This window comes from Mauremys mutica, chromosome 10, assembly GCF_020497125.1.
Source record: "Mauremys mutica isolate MM-2020 ecotype Southern chromosome 10, ASM2049712v1, whole genome shotgun sequence".
Lineage (NCBI taxonomy): Eukaryota > Metazoa > Chordata > Testudines > Geoemydidae > Mauremys > Mauremys mutica.
This window is the reverse complement of record NC_059081.1, coordinates 27253610-27271730: the sequence shown is the minus strand read 5'-3', so window position 1 is coordinate 27271730 and position 18121 is coordinate 27253610. Positions and strand designations below refer to the sequence as shown.

The 18121-nt window shown below is 39.1% G+C and overlaps 1 protein-coding gene across 3 annotated transcripts in view; it reads left to right on the top strand.

Moving 5' to 3' along the window:
• CACNB4 (calcium voltage-gated channel auxiliary subunit beta 4) overlaps positions 1–18121 on the top strand; it is a 193526-nt gene that overhangs the window by 144162 nt on the left and 31243 nt on the right. For all 3 annotated transcript variants that reach the window (XM_044978521.1, XM_044978522.1, XR_006572226.1), the window contains exons 3-9: positions 1144–1263; positions 3192–3314; positions 7530–7660; positions 9283–9359; positions 9763–9782; positions 9870–9950; positions 12564–12622. In XM_044978521.1, the coding sequence (XP_044834456.1) occupies positions 1144–1263; positions 3192–3314; positions 7530–7660; positions 9283–9359; positions 9763–9782; positions 9870–9950; positions 12564–12622 (611 nt within the window). The remainder of the gene's footprint in view (positions 1–1143; positions 1264–3191; positions 3315–7529; positions 7661–9282; positions 9360–9762; positions 9783–9869; positions 9951–12563; positions 12623–18121) is intronic.

The window sequence follows — 18121 nt, the reverse complement described above, 5'->3', positions numbered from 1 at the left end:
ATGTGCATATCCTTGCCATGCGAGATTTACTAGACTATAGGACCAAATCCTAGAGCTTATCATGCTTAGCATTTTGCAGGATCTGGCCACTACAAAAAAAAGTAACATGCCTTTTTAACACCATTTTTAGAAATGAGGCACATCTTTATTCGAATGAAGAGTCATGCAGGTAGAATTGAGCTCTAATTTTGCTAGGCATCTGGGGTCTATTTTGGTTTTTAGATTAATAATATTTGCAAATACTTTGTACATTCTTTTGTCTTTCTTGCAAAATCGGGCCCCTATCCTGCAATTGGATCTGTGCAGGCATGAAGGTACGTTTGTGCCAATCTAATCACAGAATCAGGACCTCAGTGTCAAGTTGTTTATTATGAAGGGGAGTGTAAAAACACTACTGGTTTTAGATTGTGCCACCCATCCTGAATGGTGACTTGAACAAGACATCTTACAGTACAGTGTATCCTGTTTCTTCTCCTTACAGACTGATGTATACCCCTTCTGGTTCATATATAATCCCTATCTCACGATATTGCATAGGATGCATTTGGATTTATGTGTTCCGTTGTCAAATAACTTTTTTAATAGTATGTTCTTGCATTTGGCCACTTTTGCTTCTTGATTCACATACATTTGTGTTTAGGTATGATGCATCGAATAATTCTTTGTCTGAGTGCTGCTGGGTACTGAGTAAAGTATTTATATATCAGTAATATATTTACACAGAGAAGAGATTTTAACTGAGCCATATAATAATCTGATTCTATCTCATGTGATGTAACCTTTGACGGAGAGCTGATCTTTAATCTAAGGCTATCAAACAGGATTTAAATCTTGTAATAGGTTGTTTGCTGTTCCCAGTGCTGATTTACTTATGATGCATGCCCATAAGAGAGACTAAGATATTGCACAAGTTCTGAGAAAGAGAGAGATTTCCTTTGGAATTTTGTGTTTTGCAGAAAAATAAAAATCTGTAAAACTACTTAAATTCTTAGCTATATCCTGTACAATTTCCTATCAGAAATAAAACACAAAATCTACATAACAAAATTCAGGAAATAAACACTTGAGCAATGTTTTGTGAATTTGGCTTGGAGTCTTCTAAGCAGTATATAATTTTTCTTAATGATGTGCTCTTCTTTTTAGGGATCAGCAGATTCATACACAAGCAGACCATCAGATTCTGATGTATCTTTGGAAGAGGACAGAGAAGCAATCCGCCAGGAGAGAGAACAGCAAGCAGCTATTCAGCTTGAAAGGGCAAAGGTGAGTTCTTCTTTCCAGCTTTAATAATAGCAAAGTTATATGGCATTTGGTGGCACGTCAGCCTTTGCATAGTGTTAGAATTCTTTCTACAGGTTTATAATGGTGATCATATAATTTGAAAATAGCTTGGCAACCAACTACAAGATGCTAGAAGGGGAAATATCAAATATTTTCACAAAGAAGATACCACTTAAAACATAAAGCCAAATCCTGCTGTGTCACCCATGTAACCTTGTATGTGTTGGTAGGTCCTAGATGTGTAAATGAGAGTGGAATTCGGCTCTTTTACTTAAGGAAAGGAAAGGAGAACAACATAAGAGACTGCTACCACATTTTCACAGCAATGTGCTCGACAGTTTTGAATTTGGATTTGCATTTGGTCCACTTGGTCACCCTATGGATGAGCTGTGTATGGACTGGATGTAAATATAATGGCACAAATACTGCCCTGTAATGTATGCACGAGTTCCATTCATTTCAATTGCCATTGTATCAATATAGTCAGACATAGGATTTTGACCCAGTGGCTGCAATTTAGTCCTTTTTTTGGTTTGTTTCTCAAATGTTGGTTGCTTGATTCACCCTGTGAAGAAAGGGGCTGCAGATGACAAACAGTGTGCCAGAGGGATCAGGCATTCAGATACTTCAGTGATGGCAGTGACAGTAAAATAAATTGGGTGTATGGATAGATACAGGCGAGTCTTATCTTATGCGGGGGTTCCATTCCGCGGTTAGCATGTAAAGCAAAAACCGCGTTTAGTCAAAATTACATTGAGTTGAATGGCGGGTGGAATCACCCGCACTACAGGTACAGTATTAAAATTGTTATTTTTCTCTTTCTTTTTTTTCTTTTTTTCTTTTTTCTTTTTTTGTTTTTGTCGACCGCGTAATGCTGAAATCACACACGTTAAATGCACGTAAGATGCGACAGACCTGTACATGCCAGAGGGATTTTCCATCAGTGGAAAGCAGGCAGTGTTTTTACTTTTCCAGGGGTTCTTCAGGTGGAGGCCAACTTCAGAGAATGGTTGGGACCCTGCTGGGAGAGGCTCCCAACCTTACAGGACTTGTTAAAAATGATACACTTTCTGTGGGGTTTTAGATTGTCCTACTGAATTTAATAGAAAATTCTCTCCCTTCTATAGGTGGTTTAAAAAAGCCTGTAGAAAGGCTGTCTTGTTCTCTATTAAATTCTATACATTTTTGGATTAATTCCTATTAACACCAATTACATTTCTGTAGAACCCTCCTAGTTTCATCCCTACTGAATTCGATAGGACTTTTCCATAGGTCTGAATCAGCATTTCTCCCTGTTGCTCTGGCCACCCCACTGTCTTGGTCAGCTTCACCTACTTTTGAGGAAGTTTTAGGCAACTCTTGGCCACCCAGAAGAAAGGCTTTTGTAGGTACCTTGTGATGCTGTGCTCCTCACAAATTTCCTGCTACTCAGGGCATACAGCCCATTTTACACCAGCAGGAATTAACCAAGCCTTGGAACTTTTCTAGAGTACTTTGTAGCCTACATCTTATGTAGGATCTTCCACTACGTCACATGTCTTAGGACACAAAACAATCTCTGCAAAGGAAGAATTTTCTTACCTTGTGTACCACACTGCACTGAGTGCATTGTGGAGGGAGGGATTACCTTCCTTTGAATTATCCTACAAGTGGATTGATACCGATGGAGCAATTCTCTTTTGTAGCAAATCACATGGTTCAGATTTGGACCTGATGTAAGGAAGCACAACTCCCAATGACTTGTGTGGAGTTGTGTCCACTGACATTAGGTCTGAATTTGGCTGTATTGCCAATGCATGACTAGTAAATACATATTTTTTAATTTGACACAGTCAGCACACTAACTCTTGAATCTAAAAAGTACAAGAACACTTCTGTAACATGCTTGTGACATGTTTTTTTGTTCCTAGTCTAAACCTGTAGCGTTTGCAGTTAAGACTAATGTGAGTTACTGTGGCGCACTGGATGAAGATGTTCCTGTCCCAAGCACTGCCATTTCTTTTGATGCCAAGGACTTTTTGCACATTAAAGAGGTAACTACAGCATGCAATTATTCCTCTGACCTGCCAACAACTAAAACCTAAGCAGTCAGATTTGAGCTATGCAAGACAAAAGAGAAAGCTGAATAGCAGCCAGCATTACACAGAGCATCTGTTTGATTAGCAATAACATCCAGGATCATTCATCTGTATCAGGATTCCAGTGCCATGAGGCTGTATCTTGTACTATTAAGAATTTGAATCTACTAATTCATTGTCTGGTCTTAAAAGCATGGAAGGGAAATCATGTCTTAGTAGATTTTAAAACCACTTGAACTTCATGGATATAGATTTTGTTCTTCACTAAAGCAGTGAGATTGAGACTGATAGTAGATAGCCTGGGAAAGGACACCTTGAGCCAAACAGTGGAGTTACACCAGCTTACACCAGGTCTGCAGGTAGCCCCCTAGAGAGGGCCTGTAGAAGAGGGAGAGGGCCTAGAATAAGAGAGTAAGAAAAAGCATCTGTAGGAAAGCTTTCTGCCTTGGGACATAGGGTTCGTCTACACAAGTGGCAGTGAGTACCAGAGCCTGTGTCAACTCATTCAGGCTCGCGGGGCTCAGGCTACTGCGCAAAAAATAGTTGTGTAGATGTTGCGGCTTTGGCTGGAGCTGAGTACTGCCTATGCTTCAGATCCCAAGCTGCAACATCTATTTTTAGAGCCTCCGCCCTGCAAGCTCTAGTGAGGAGACTTGGGATGCTCAGTGCCAGGTCTTCACTACCATTGATCTATTGGGGATTGATTTATCGTGTCTAGTGTAGACACGATAAAATCGATCCCCGATCGCTCTGCTGTCGACTCCGGAACTCCACCACTGCCGAGAGGCAGAAGCAGAGTCAATGGGGGAGCGGCGGCAGTCGACCCCGTGAGGTAAGTTGATCTAAGATACGTCAACTTCAGCTATGCTATTCTCGTAGCTGAAGTTGCATATCTTAGATCGATCCCCCCCTCAGTGTAGACCAGGGCTGAGAGAAATGGGACCTCAGAGCAGAGAAGGGAGGTTAAGGAATAGGGGCACCAACCTAAAATGCTAACTGGAGAGGAAATAATTTTTACTGTATGTTGAAGGTATTTCCTGTAAATTTTCTTTGGGCTTCCTAAAGTGAACCCACAACATGTGCATGTGCAACATGTTATTTTGCACACATATATGCAGGCTTAGAACTTGCAAAACAAGATTCATCCATACATGCTGTAGGCTGATTTTAGGGGGCCTGATACCACTTCAGCTTGGAGCCTTTTGAAGTTCTCCCATCTTTGCTTTACAGTCCTGTGATTTTTGAAATGTTCTCTTGCCAAATAGCTCCTAGTTGTAATCCCTTGGAATTTACCAGAATGGCAATTCTCCCTTTTCCTACCAATACACAAATATTTTCATTGTATGTTATGAATTTATAAAACAAATTCTAATGTAGCCCATTTTATTGTCGATGCAAAACATTATATATGCAGAACTTTGTACATTTCCCTGCACAGATGTTTTTATCTGTAACAATCCATCTGAAGATGGCAAAAGTTGTGGATGTTACTCTAAAATGGACAGCCAGGAACAAGATCAATTTAAAATGGTTGTCTGGTACTTTAGTTGGTGATCTATTTATGAGATTCCCAGGACGTAGGGTCGTGTAGTTCAGTCTACAGTTTCTGAAATGAATTCTTTGCATCAGTCTCCACTGCAGAGGATGTAGGGAAGACAACCACATCAGAGCTATTTTTTGGGTTACAGATCTGAAGTACTGTCCCAAATTGATGCCTCAGTAGAAGAGGTTTTAGTACAAATTGATTAACTAAACAGTAATAAGTCACCAGGACTAGATGGTTTTTGCCCAAGAGTTCTGAAGAAACTCAAATATGAAATCGCTGAACTACTAACTCTGGTATGTAACCTATCACTTAAATCACCTCTATCCTAGATGACTGGCACGTAATTAATGTAAAGTCAATTTTTAAAAAGAGCTCCAGAGGAGATCCTGGAAATTACAGGCCAGTGAGCCTAAGTTCAGTACTGGGCAAATTGGTAGAAACAGAACAGAATTTTCAGACACATAGAACAACACAATTTGTTGGGGAAGAGTGGAATAGTCAACCTGACTTTTGTAAAGGAAAGTCATGCCTCTCTAATTTCAGTGTACTTTGACAAGGTTTCTCTCCAAAGGCTCTTAAGCAAACTAAGTAGCCATGGAATAAGCTACTGGTTGAAAGGTAAGAAACAAAGGACAGGAATAATTGATCTGTTTTCACAATGGAGAAAAGTGAACAGCAGGGTCACCCAAGGACCTGTGCTGTTCAACATATTAATTAATGATCAGGAAAAAGGGGTGAACAGTGAAGTGGGAAAATGTGCAGACAATACCAAATTATTCAAGATAGTTAAGTCCAAAGCAGACTCCAAGGAGTTACAGAGGGATCTCACAAAGCTGGGTGACAAAATGGCAGATGAAACTCATCATTGATAAGTGCAAAGTAACACACATTTGAAAAAATAATTCCAAGTAGCAGTCAAAAAGGCTAACAGTATGTTAGGAACTATTAAGCGAGGGATAGAAAACAAGACAGAAAATACTTTAATGTCATTATATAAATCCATGATGCACTCACACCTTGAATACTCTGTCCAGTTCCGGTCATCTCATTTAAAAAAAGGAATAGTGGAACTGGAAATGGTTCAGAGAAGGGCAACATAGATTATCAAGGGTCTGGAACAGCTTCCATATGAGGAAAGACTAAAAAGATTAAGGCTGTTCATCTTAGAAAAGAGATGACTAAGTGATATAATAGAGGTCTATAAGATCATGAATGGTATGGAAAAAGTGAATAGAATAGTATACAAAAACCAGGGGTCATCCAATGAAATTAATAGGTAGCAGGTTTCATACAAATAATAGGAAGTACTATTTCACATGATGCACAATTAATCTGTGGAACTCATTGCCATGGGATATTGTGATGGCCAAAAGTATAACTGCATTCAAAAAAGTACTGGATAAGTTCATAGACATATATCCATCAAGATGGTCAGAGATGCAATCCCACATGCAAGACTGCTCTAAACTTCTGACTACCAGAAGCCAACAGTGGAAGATGGGTGGATCACTCCATAATTTCCCAGTTCTGTACATTCCCCCTGAAGCTCTGGCATGGACCATTGTCAGGGACAGGATACTGGGCTAGATGGACCATTGGTCTGATCAGTATAGCCATTCTTATGTTTTTAAACTAGCATATCATAATAGTATATAACAAAGGACAATGCAAACCACAGAAAAACTTGTATGGAAGGTGAGGAAAAATATACTTTTGCTAGGAAGTTATTGAGGCTGAACTTTCAAATTTGAGAGCCTAAAGTTGGGCCCCTAAATAAGTGGTCTGATTTTTTTTAATTGGTCTTGAGCCTATGCAGATCTCATTGACTTGAAATAGGAGCTTTAGAATGTATTTTAGTTGCCCAAGAATGAATTTAACGGCCTGAGAGTTTGGGGCCAGGGAACTGATAATTTAGAGAGATGGGGGTATATACTTGGCTTCTTCCTCATTCATTTCGCAAACAAATCTTTTACTTATTTTTTTCTGAAAGTATTAAAATGGGATTGATACACACTGGCTTTAATCATGTATAACCTCTCTAGGAAAACTAATATTCCTTTTGAAATATGGTGCCAAGAACTCTTGCCAAAAAATCATTGCATTTTTTTTGAAAATTACAAAATTGCTAAAAAATATGATCTGCTTAATTTACAAGGACCTAAATGAGGAGAACAAATTGTAAATCTTTAAAAGAGCTTGCTTAAAAAGTCCTGTCACCAGACAGTTAAAATAAATCTTTTGTCTTTATGGCAACTTAATTTCTTAACTTAATTAAAAAATATATCCACAGGTGGTGTAGCTGTTTCTAGGGTGTATGACTGCAATTAAACTGAAATCAAGATAGAGGAAAGATGGTCCAGTGATTAGGGTGTTAGATAGTAGACCACTCTCCCAAACTACCATTACCCTTGGCACCAGTTTGCCTATTTGTTGATGGTGTCAGCAGAAAAGTCATGCCTGGACATAGAGAGTGAATACAGAATTTGACACTCCATGTCAAGGCTGAGAAAGTTCAGAGAGAGACCTGTACTGACACAGCTTGAGCTGTGCCTGTTCTGTGGGCACATACAAGTCTTCAGTCTTGAGAGTTCTCAGTATGGCACAATAATCTGTCTGTGTTACAGAAATATAATAACGACTGGTGGATAGGAAGGCTGGTTAAAGAGGGCTGTGAGATTGGCTTCATTCCAAGCCCACTTCGGCTGGAGAATATCCGAATTCAGCAGGAGCAGAAGAGAGGACGTTTCCATGGCGGGTAAGACTGTCCTTAGCCATTTCAAAACACAACAAACACTGGGCAATATTTGAAGTTCAGCTGATTTGTTTTAAAGTATTCCTCAATCTTCTCTTGTCTAAAAATGGTTTTGTATTCATATACCAGAATGGACAGTGGGTTAAAATATACACGTTTGCAGAAAATAGCAGGCATCCTAGATCTCTCACTGTCTCTGATGTTGAATACGAGGGACAGGAAAACTACAGGAATAAACTTTTGAAAAATGAGTCCTACAGGATGTGGACTATAGTGTGAAGGGTTCTGGAGGACAAGCAGTCTGAGCCCATGCAGGGTTGGATCAAATCAGTGATCACTCATGGGGCCCTAAGATTTTGCCTCATACTCTTTTCATTCTGACTCACCACTAAATTGGCATGCTGGGAACAGCACAGAGACAGTGTTGCAGCATTCCTATCTTGTTGTAACCCTTTCTTTAAGAGAGATTTCACTCCGGCCGCTCCACTGCTTCTCACCTCAGGTTGCCTCTCCACTTTCATCCCAAGCCTGTCTCCTCCTTGTGTCTCCACCCCTAGGCCTAAATGGTGCATGTCTCTTAGCCCTGGTCTACACTTGGGTGGGGGAGGGGAGATCGATCTAAGTTACGCAACTTCAGCTACGTGAATAACATAGCTAAAGTTGACATACTTAGATCAACTTACCATGGCGTCTTCACTGCAGTGAGTCGATTGCTGCCACTCCCCCGTCGACTCTGCCTGTGCCTCTTGTGGCGGTGGAGTACAGGAGTTGACAGGAGAGCGCTCAGGGGTTGATTTATCACGTCTAGACTAGACGCGATAAATCAATCCCCACTGGATCAATCGCTGCCCGCTGATCCGGCGGGTAGTGAAGACATACCCCCTAGTTAACACAGGCTTGAGCACAGGCCGGAGAGCCACAGCTCTGACAGTTAATCACTGTGAGACCTGCCTACTGTGTGTGAACATGTCACCATCCACTGGCTAAATACCCAAACAACAGACTTACTTTAATCATAGAACTCCTATTAACACTGATGAGATGGTGCATGCAGATAACAATACTTCATTGTAAAAGAAAGAAAGATGAGATGATTGAATCTAGCCATAATAGATGGCAAAAGTGAGGAGCATAATTTAGTCTAGAAAGTAATGGCAGGGAATTGCCATACTAATTTACTTAATCAAGCTCAGGAATCATTTCAAGAGTAAACTATCTGGGGAAATGTTTCTAGAATAATTGGACAACATCAATTCTGATTTATCCAAATTGCTTTTACAGATTGAAATAGCTGAATGTTAGCCCTTCTGCCTTGATGTTTGGAGAGAGAGGTACTTAACTGGGATGGATGCACAGTAAAAGAGAATATCAGATTATGGGAATTCGTGTAGGTGAATCCCTTTTGTATCACTGGGGCCAAGTAATGGACTTGCTCTTCTCTGATCATATGACTGCGTGGTGAATTAAGCAGAGGCATATGGGATGTAATTTCCCCTCCTCCCAACCTTTAGGCAGGCCCTGGGGCAGCATTGCAGAATCTCTGAGGCTGGAATAGGAGCTGCAGGGCCTTGTGAGTTCACTCTCAGAATACTTTGTGTTAATGGGCACTCTTTGTAATGCTGTAGGAAATCAAGTGGAAATTCTTCTTCGAGTCTTGGAGAAATGGTGTCTGGCACATTTAGAGCTACACCCACTTCCACAGGTGAATTTTGGATTTTATATAAGGAAAACTATTACTGTTTCTTAAACTTACCTTAGAAGTTGCAAATAAAATAAAATAAAGGGCTTCTCCGCACCCTCTTATTACTAATCTATAAAAATATCCCATAGATAAATGCTTATTTGTTCAAACCTTCCCCAAAATAATTGAAGGAGGAGAAAAAAATTTGCTTCTAAATGTATCGGTCATGTAGAGAGCTGGAGAAAAGAACCAGAAAAGCTGGCAGACTCCCTCAGAAGGATAGTGACCTAATACTGATCAGAAAGGAGATGCAGAAATACAAATAATAAGTGCATTGACAGAGTGATCTTTGTTTGCAAATCTTGTGTCTATTGCATTATGTGCAGTATGCATGTTAATAAAGTTCTTGTTTTTGGTCTTTTAGCAAAACAGAAACAAAAAGTGGTAAGTGTATTTTGCTATATAGTTTCTACAGTTTGCATGCTGAGTCTGTTTTAGATTATGTGCTGATGGGACATTTTCTTCTTTCAGACGGAACATGTTCCTCCTTATGACGTAGTGCCATCCATGAGGCCCGTTGTGTTAGTTGGCCCGTCGCTGAAAGGTTATGAGGTATCTATTCTACTTAGTTACATTTAATTACTATTTTCTAGTCTGACACACACATACACGCGCGCGCACACACACGCAGGCCTTGTCTACATGCAGACGTTGCACTAATCAGCCTTTAGAACAAGTTAGTTAAACTGGTGCAACAGCCTGTGTCGATATTTTTATTCTGGTTTGTCTTAAAAATTCCTAGTAGATTTATGCTAAATCCAAATAAGTCTGGTTTAAATAAGTGTTGCTACACAGCCTTTTGCACCTATTTGACTAAATCAGGTTAACATCACATCCAATGTGATATATGCCATCATGTGCCAGCAATGCCCCTCTGCCATGTACATTGGCCAAACCAGTCTCTACGCAAAAGAATAAATGGACACAAATCTGACATCAAGAATTATAACATTAAAAAACCATTAGGAGAACACTTCAGTCTCCCTGGACACTCAGTAACAGACTTAAAAGTAGCAATTTTTCAACAAAAAAACTTCAAAAACAGACTCCAATGAGAAACTGCAGAACTAGAATTAATTTGCAAATTGGACACCATCAAATTAGGCCTGAATAAAGACTGGGATTGGATGGGTCACTACAAAAACTAATTTTCCCCCCTACTGTTACTCACACCTTCTTGTCAACTGTTTGAAATGGGCCACCCTGATTACATTGGCCTCATTACCACTACAAAAGTGATTTTTCCTCCCTTGGTATTCTACTATTGAGAATAGCCCACCTCCACATTAATTGAATTGTCTCATTAGCACTGACCCCCCACTTGGTAAGGCAAATACCATCTTTTCATGTACTGTGTATTTATACCTGCCTACTGTATTTTCCACTCCATGCATTTGATGAAGTGGGTTTTAGCCCACAAAAGCTTATGCCCAAATAAATTTGTTGGTCTCTAAGATGCCACAAGTACTCCTCATTGTTTAAGTTAAACCAGTGCAACTTTCTCATGTGACCTTAGTTAAAGTAGTGCAAGTTTCCTGTGTGTTGTCAAGACCTAACTGATGCCATAATCATCCATTATGAGAATTTTACATCTTCCTATGAAATGCCTGGTACTGGAGAGACTAGACTAGCTGCAGCATTGGTCAGCTCCAGTGTGGTAATTTCTACATTCCTACTCTAGGCGCTGACCTTGTGAACCCATCACTATTACTGAAGTGTGGGGGGTGTTTTTTTTTTTTTTTTTAAAGTTATTACATAGAAATTTAAAGCTGAAAAGAATCCTGGCCCACCTAAACAATCGCCGTCTATTCAGCATAACAATATGTACAGCAAAGCCTCACTAATATGCATAGTTAACCAGGACATTCATTATTAAATTCTGAAAATTAGCAAGTAAGATCCAGATTTAGGAAAGTATTTGAACACATGCTTAACTTTAAATCCATCCTATTCAGCAAAGCAATGTTAGCATGTGCTGAAAGTTAAGCACATGAAGTGCTTTGCTGAATTGGGTCAAAAAGAAGTATGAACATATAATCAGTTACACTTCACTTAGTTTAATGAATGTTGATAATACTTCACAGCATATGAGTAAAAGTATTGTAATATATTTTATAAAAGTAGTGAAGTATTAGTAATATGACAGCATGGTGCTATTATTAGTGCAGCACTCTGCTCTTGAATCAAGTTTTTTGGGTGAGAATTGTTGGATTTGCAGATTAGCAAAGTGAGAATTAGAAAGGCTCTACTGTATCTCATTTTCTAATATCTGCCTTTTAATTACATGGTAGCTTTCCCCTCAAGGGGTAAAAATTCTTCCTTGGCATACCTGAATTGACTTCAGTGGTGCTATAGCCTAAATGAATTTGGTCTAAGGACTCTCAAATTTTGGAGGGGTTTCGTTTGCTGATTTAAATATACAACATGCTACAAATTAGACACACAGACTCTCCCCTGGAAGAAAAAGACTCCTTGGAAATGAAATACCTTTTAGGTGCATAGAGTATCCAGTTAAATGGTGAAGGAATTAGGATATTTCCTTCAGTTAGAAAAATATAGAGAGAGACATATTTGTAATCCCTATATAATCTATATGGGAAAGTTCTTTGGACACTTTTTCTGATGAAAGTGTGCAAGAGGCATGTGAAAAGTGTAATTTACGAGAAATAAACTTCCAGAGACACAGGGTCTTGAATTGGTTACAATCTAGACTGGCAGATAGTGGGTGGTAAACTGAATTACTCTGAAAGGGCTAAAGAGTTCATCCAACAAGTCAGTGGGAATTACAGGTGCTCAGCATCTCTCAGGATTTTGCCCATGTATGGTAATAGGATCCAGATCCATTTTCTGCCCGTAGATCTCATCGTGAAGATGTTGACCATTGCTGTTAGAACACTCCCGCATATGAACACTTTGGAGTATGTTTCAGAAAACTAGCTAACTTGTATAATAAAGTATTTATTCCATTTGTGTATATATAAATTGCAGCTGGCAGATGTGTTTGAATGAGAGCTCGTTGATGATAGCACTACAATTAAATGCTTACTATCTATGTAAAGGACACTCATTATTGGAAATGTCCTTACCTTCTACCTCTTTTCTTACTTTTGACTTCTTTCTCTCCCTGTCAATCCTCTTTGTTCAATCTTCCTCACCTCTGCAAAGGTAACAGACATGATGCAGAAAGCCCTCTTTGACTTCCTGAAGCACAGGTTTGATGGGAGGTGAGAAATATAATCCTTTTCATGTTTTTTCCCACATTATAATGATTTTATGTAGTGACTTTTATCAAGGAGGATCCCAGTGCACGTTCCGACTGATTCACCAACTATATATGTAGAAATCCTTTTATTCAACACTGAATTGTAGCCACCGGGTGACAAACAACAACTGTTTTTAAGAGTGCATAACACGAAGAATGGAAGGTGTAACAGAGCAGAATTTGGCTGAATACTGAATCCAACTGAAATTGCAGGGAAAATGTAGGTAGGCAGAATGTAATTACCCTAGATGGAATTTGACAAGGGTAAAAAGAAAGAAGTGCCTTGGAATCTCTAATGATGACGTGTGGCAAGGATCTTAGGTTCCTTTTAATGTTGCATCTGAGGGCTGGTCTACACTACCACGGTAAATCGATCTAACTTACGCAACTGCAGTTACATGAATAACGTAACTGAAGTAGATGTAGTTAGATCCACTTACTACGGCTGCACTGCACTGTGTTGACAGGATAGCATCTCTTGTTGACTTCCCTTGCGCTTCTCGGGGAGGTGGAGTACACAAATTGATGGAAGTGTGCTCGCCCATCGATTTAGTGTGTCTTCACAAGACCCACTAAATCGACACTCGCTGCATCAGTTGCAGCAGTGCTGATCTGTAGAGATGCCCTGAGTGTACCTCCCAAGAACATGATGCCTCTTCACACCGGGGTGGGGCACTAGTTCACTACTGACTCAGAGGAAACAGTGCCACCTACTGAATGACCAGCAGTACTTTCTGCAGTATCAGGGTTTTCCCGGAAGGTCTCCTATTCAAATATTAACTCTGCTCATCTCATGAGACCACAATACAGCATAATTGCCGGTCAAATGAGCTCAACAAATCAGATTTTTTTTTTAATCGAAGAGGCTTCCACCTACCCTTGCTGAATGTCATTAAACAGTAGAGCTGTGGGAATAATTGATTTTTTTTTATAATTTCCTGCCTATACTGAAAAATCAGGGGGTGGGGTGTAGGGAGAATTGCTTTGAGAATTTTTTTTCAGACCAAAAAAGTTGATTTTTTGTTTGCAGTGGGTCAAATTCTGCTCTCATTTACAGCGGCATATCACCACTGGAGCAAACTGAGTTGTTCCAGATTTATATCAGCATAGTAGAGAATAGAATTTTGTCTCAAATAAGTTTTACATCTTCTTCTTAATGTTGTAGTGTATATTTTTTTTAGCTCTCAAGATGATAAAATTGAGAAGAATAAGTAAGAAACTTCAGTTTATTCAAAATCCTTTCATTATACCAAAGTTTTGTGGGCATTTGGTACTAGATCTAGCAAAATGATTGAAATCTACTGGCCTCCGAACATTAATGCTTGTTTATTTCATTCTGAAGTTACCATTTACTGGGCTAATTTTGATCTGATACCATTTGTCAAGCTCAGGGCTCTTATGCAACAGAATATGCTCTAAATAAACTAATCACACCCTGATGCTGGAATAACTATCAGGAATAGAGTGAATTTAAACAGTGAGCAAAGAGAAGGCTCAGGGCAGAAAAATCAGCTATTAAATGTACTCAAGAGTCAAAAATATTTAAAAATCCAATTTTGGAAAAGACAATGCCCAAAAACAAAAATGTAGGAAAACCTGTCAGGTACAGTACTTGAAAAGGTTTCAGAAACTGTAGGGGGATGCAGGAGGGAGAGAGAACAAAGTATACAGCCCCCTCAGCTCATGCAAAGAAAGGCTTTTCCTTGAGCAACTGAGAGCAAGAGAAGAATTTTAATTCCTTTAAGAATTTAGACTGAGCTCACTGCTCTACTGCTGCTCTTAGGTGTTGTTGGGGAAGTCCCTGATGTTCTAGGGGTTGGCTCAACCCCTGGGAAGTCCTGATCTGCTTTTCCCAATTCCTGGGGCACATTTGTGGGGGCAGTTTGCACAGTGCCAGCCACCACATGGTAGCAATTGTTTTTCTAAAGCATCTAGCAACATTGTAGGCACTAATACAGTATAAATAATAAGGTCCATGAGGTTATGGTAAAGGCACCATAATAGCAAAAAAGCAAAATTGGCATTTCATTGTTGCCAGCAAACATATATAGTTGATGTTTTCTGTTGTATCCGCTCCAATAGATGGTGTGTATGCACCCAATAGATGGTGCTCCCTTTTTTGTCATTCATTCCTTTTTGGTAGTACGTACCCATTTGTAGATTATTTGAACTTCAGTCCTAGATCATTTGAACTCCTCTTTCCATGAGTACACCACATGCTCTCACATATCAAAAAATGCTGCAGAATTTTAGGAGACTCTCCAACGGCTTTGAAAGCCCTCCTGATTTAATGACAAACAGCGCATTACTGAGACTGTGACATTGTGCAGAGTTGGTTTCTGGAAGGATAATGTCTTCGCTAAGATTTATAAATGTTTCCAGATGAGAAGCCAAGTGCTGGCTCAGGTGGCCAATCCCACTAAGCCAAAGGCTACAAGTCATTAAAACTTTGTTCATGGGATAATTCCTACAGACCCTGATGTTTGTGTGGATGGGTTTAAAAAGTACAATATTTTCTTAAAATATCGCGATAACTGAAGGTAGTGCCGACTGTTTTGTTTGTGTTCTGGATTGGTTCAAATGTATTGTTGTCAGGATCCAACATGGTGACTGAGTTGCTGGAACTAAACCTGTCACCCTTATCCAGAGTAAGGTGGTCTAAGTTTCATATACTGATTAGTGGGTGAAAGAGTCTAAACTGATGTTAGAGGCTCACCGTGCTCATTGGTTACCACTTGTAGATTCTAGGCCCTCAGTGGTGAAAGTGAAGTAACAGGGCTACAAGACTCCTGAAACTTTCATCTACTAGTTGCAGCCCTGAAAGTAGACAGCACTTGGCAGTACGGAGTGTGGTCAGAGTGTCAAGGATATGTGGAGAGTCAATGCACCTTCCAGCAGAGCTCCACCGGAGCCCCAGCTATCCTTTTAAAGAGCCTAAATTGGTGTAACTTACATGCTGAGGGGTTGGAAAAATGTGTGAAAATATGAAAGTCTAAATGCAGGAGGAGCTACTTGAACTGACACCCTCGACTTAGTGCTTCTTTCCATGTGGCCTCTTGCTGTGTAAGTTACATAAACTTATACTCATTGGGTCAAATCTGCCCTGAATTATACCCGTGAAACTCCACTGAAGTCAGTACACTTGCATGTGTGTAACTCAGCACACAGTGTGGGCAAATCAATGTTTTTAGTGACTGATCAGTTGTTATTAAATCTGTGGCCTTTGACTTCAAATGACTCTGATGCTATGTTAACATCAGGGTAGGGGACCTGAGTTCCCTAGTGTTAATGTGATAACTATAAAGGGGTTAGTACTGTGACACAGGAGGAGGACATGGCAAGCACATCAGAGGTGATGGCACTTGTGGGAATTTGCTACTCTTTGAAGCCTTCATAGAATTATGAGAGAAGAGTGGAATGCTATCGATGTGGGATCCCCTGAGACAAACAGATGAAGAATATCTAACATTCTAAACTCTCTAATACTTTGGCACTCTGATGTAGAATTTGATGCAAAGTGTTAATTCCACATGTAGTAGTATTTAATTACAATAGCTCTGAACTGTCCAAATTACATTTCTTTAGGACAATTTGTGGCATAGTCATACAATAAATGCTTGTCTTAAGGCTCTGGGGTACCTTTTAGTGCCATTTTTCTGTTGTTGCAATATATGTCTCAAATCTGAATACAAGCCACTTACTTGACTGTCAGAAAATGCATTTCAGCTGCAGAAAACTGACTACATTTTTGTCAAGAGTCAGCAGTTAAATGAGTCCCATTCTTTAGAGAGCTTGGTCATTGATAAAGATGTTAAATAGTGTAGGGCTGAGAGCTGATACCTGTGGGACCACACAGTTACATTTTGAGACCTGTTACTTAGCCAATTTTTTATCCTTTTAATGTGTGCCATGCTGATTTTTATATTCTAATTTTTCAATCAAAATGTCTTGCAGTACTAAGTCAAATGCCTTATAGAAGTATATTATGTTAACACTATTACCTTTATAAACCAAACTTGTAATCTCATAAAAAGAAGATATGAAGTTATTTGACAGAATCTATTTTCCATAAATCCATGTTGATATGCATTAATTACATTAACCCCCTTTGCTTCTTAATTAATCGAGTCCTATAACAGCTGCTCCACTATCTTGCCTGTGGTTGACGTCAGGTTTACAGGCCTGTAATTACTTGGGTCATCTTGTTTACCCTTTTTAAAAATTGTCACAACATTAACTTTCTTCCAGTTTTCTGGAACTTCCCCAGAGCTATAAGACTTATTGAAAATCAACATTAATGTTCCAGCAAGTTCCTCAGCCAACTCTAAAAAAATTCTTAGATGCATATTATTTGGACCTGCTAACTTAAAAAGTCTAACCTTAGTAGCTTCTTTTTAATATCCTCCAGAGATATACAAGTGACATGGGAAGAGTGTTATCTTCACCGTATGATGAAATTGTATCATCTGTTTTTCTCCAAATATATAACAGAAGTATCTATTGAATACATCTGTCTTTTCTGCATTATTATTGATTATTCTACCATTTACGTCTAGTAATAATAGATCAATACCATTGTTGGGATTCTTTTTGTTCCTAATATATTTAAAAAACTCCTTTTTGGCCTTAACTCTGCTAGCCAGAGATTTCTCTTAGTGTTCCTTGCCTTCCCTTATCAACATTCTACAATTAATAACTTCTGTTTTATATTAATTATTAACTTTCCCCTTATTCCATTTGTCTTATAATATATATTTATTATTTACAGCTGCCTTCACTTCCTCTCTAAACCAGGACAGTTTTTTAACCAATCCAGCCTTCTTCCTTGATTGTGGCTTTTTGGGCATTTAGTAAGATCTACTTAAATGATTCAAAATGATCACTCACATGTTTTTATTAAATTTTTTCTCCCACCTGTTTTGTCTCTATTGTTTTCAGCTTTGTAAAACTGGCCCTATTAAAGCACTAAGTATATATATTACTGGTTTGGATTGTGTTCTGCTTGCACATTAGATATGTGATCAAGTGATGATCACTTGTACTTAAGCTACCATTAACTTTTAATTCTGTGATCAAGTCCTCTTTATTTGTTAGAACGAGGTATAAAATAGAAATTCCCTGTGTTGACTGCGACACTTTTTCAGTTAGGAAATTGTCATCTATTATGTTTAAAAATTCTAAGGATGTTTTAGTACTGTCAGCATGAGTTTCTCCAGCATATGTCATTCAAATTGAAGTTCCCCCATGATCACACAGCTTTCCTGCCTACACATTGTACATAGGTACATAAGGAGGCGATCATCCTATTCCCTAGTGTGATTTGGTGGTCCATAGCAGACCCCAACTAATACTCCATCTTGTGCTTTATCTGTTAGGACATTGATCCATAAGCATTCAAGATAATTTTCTTCTGACTTATCAGTGACTCGGGAACAGATAATGCCATTTTTGATATGGAGTG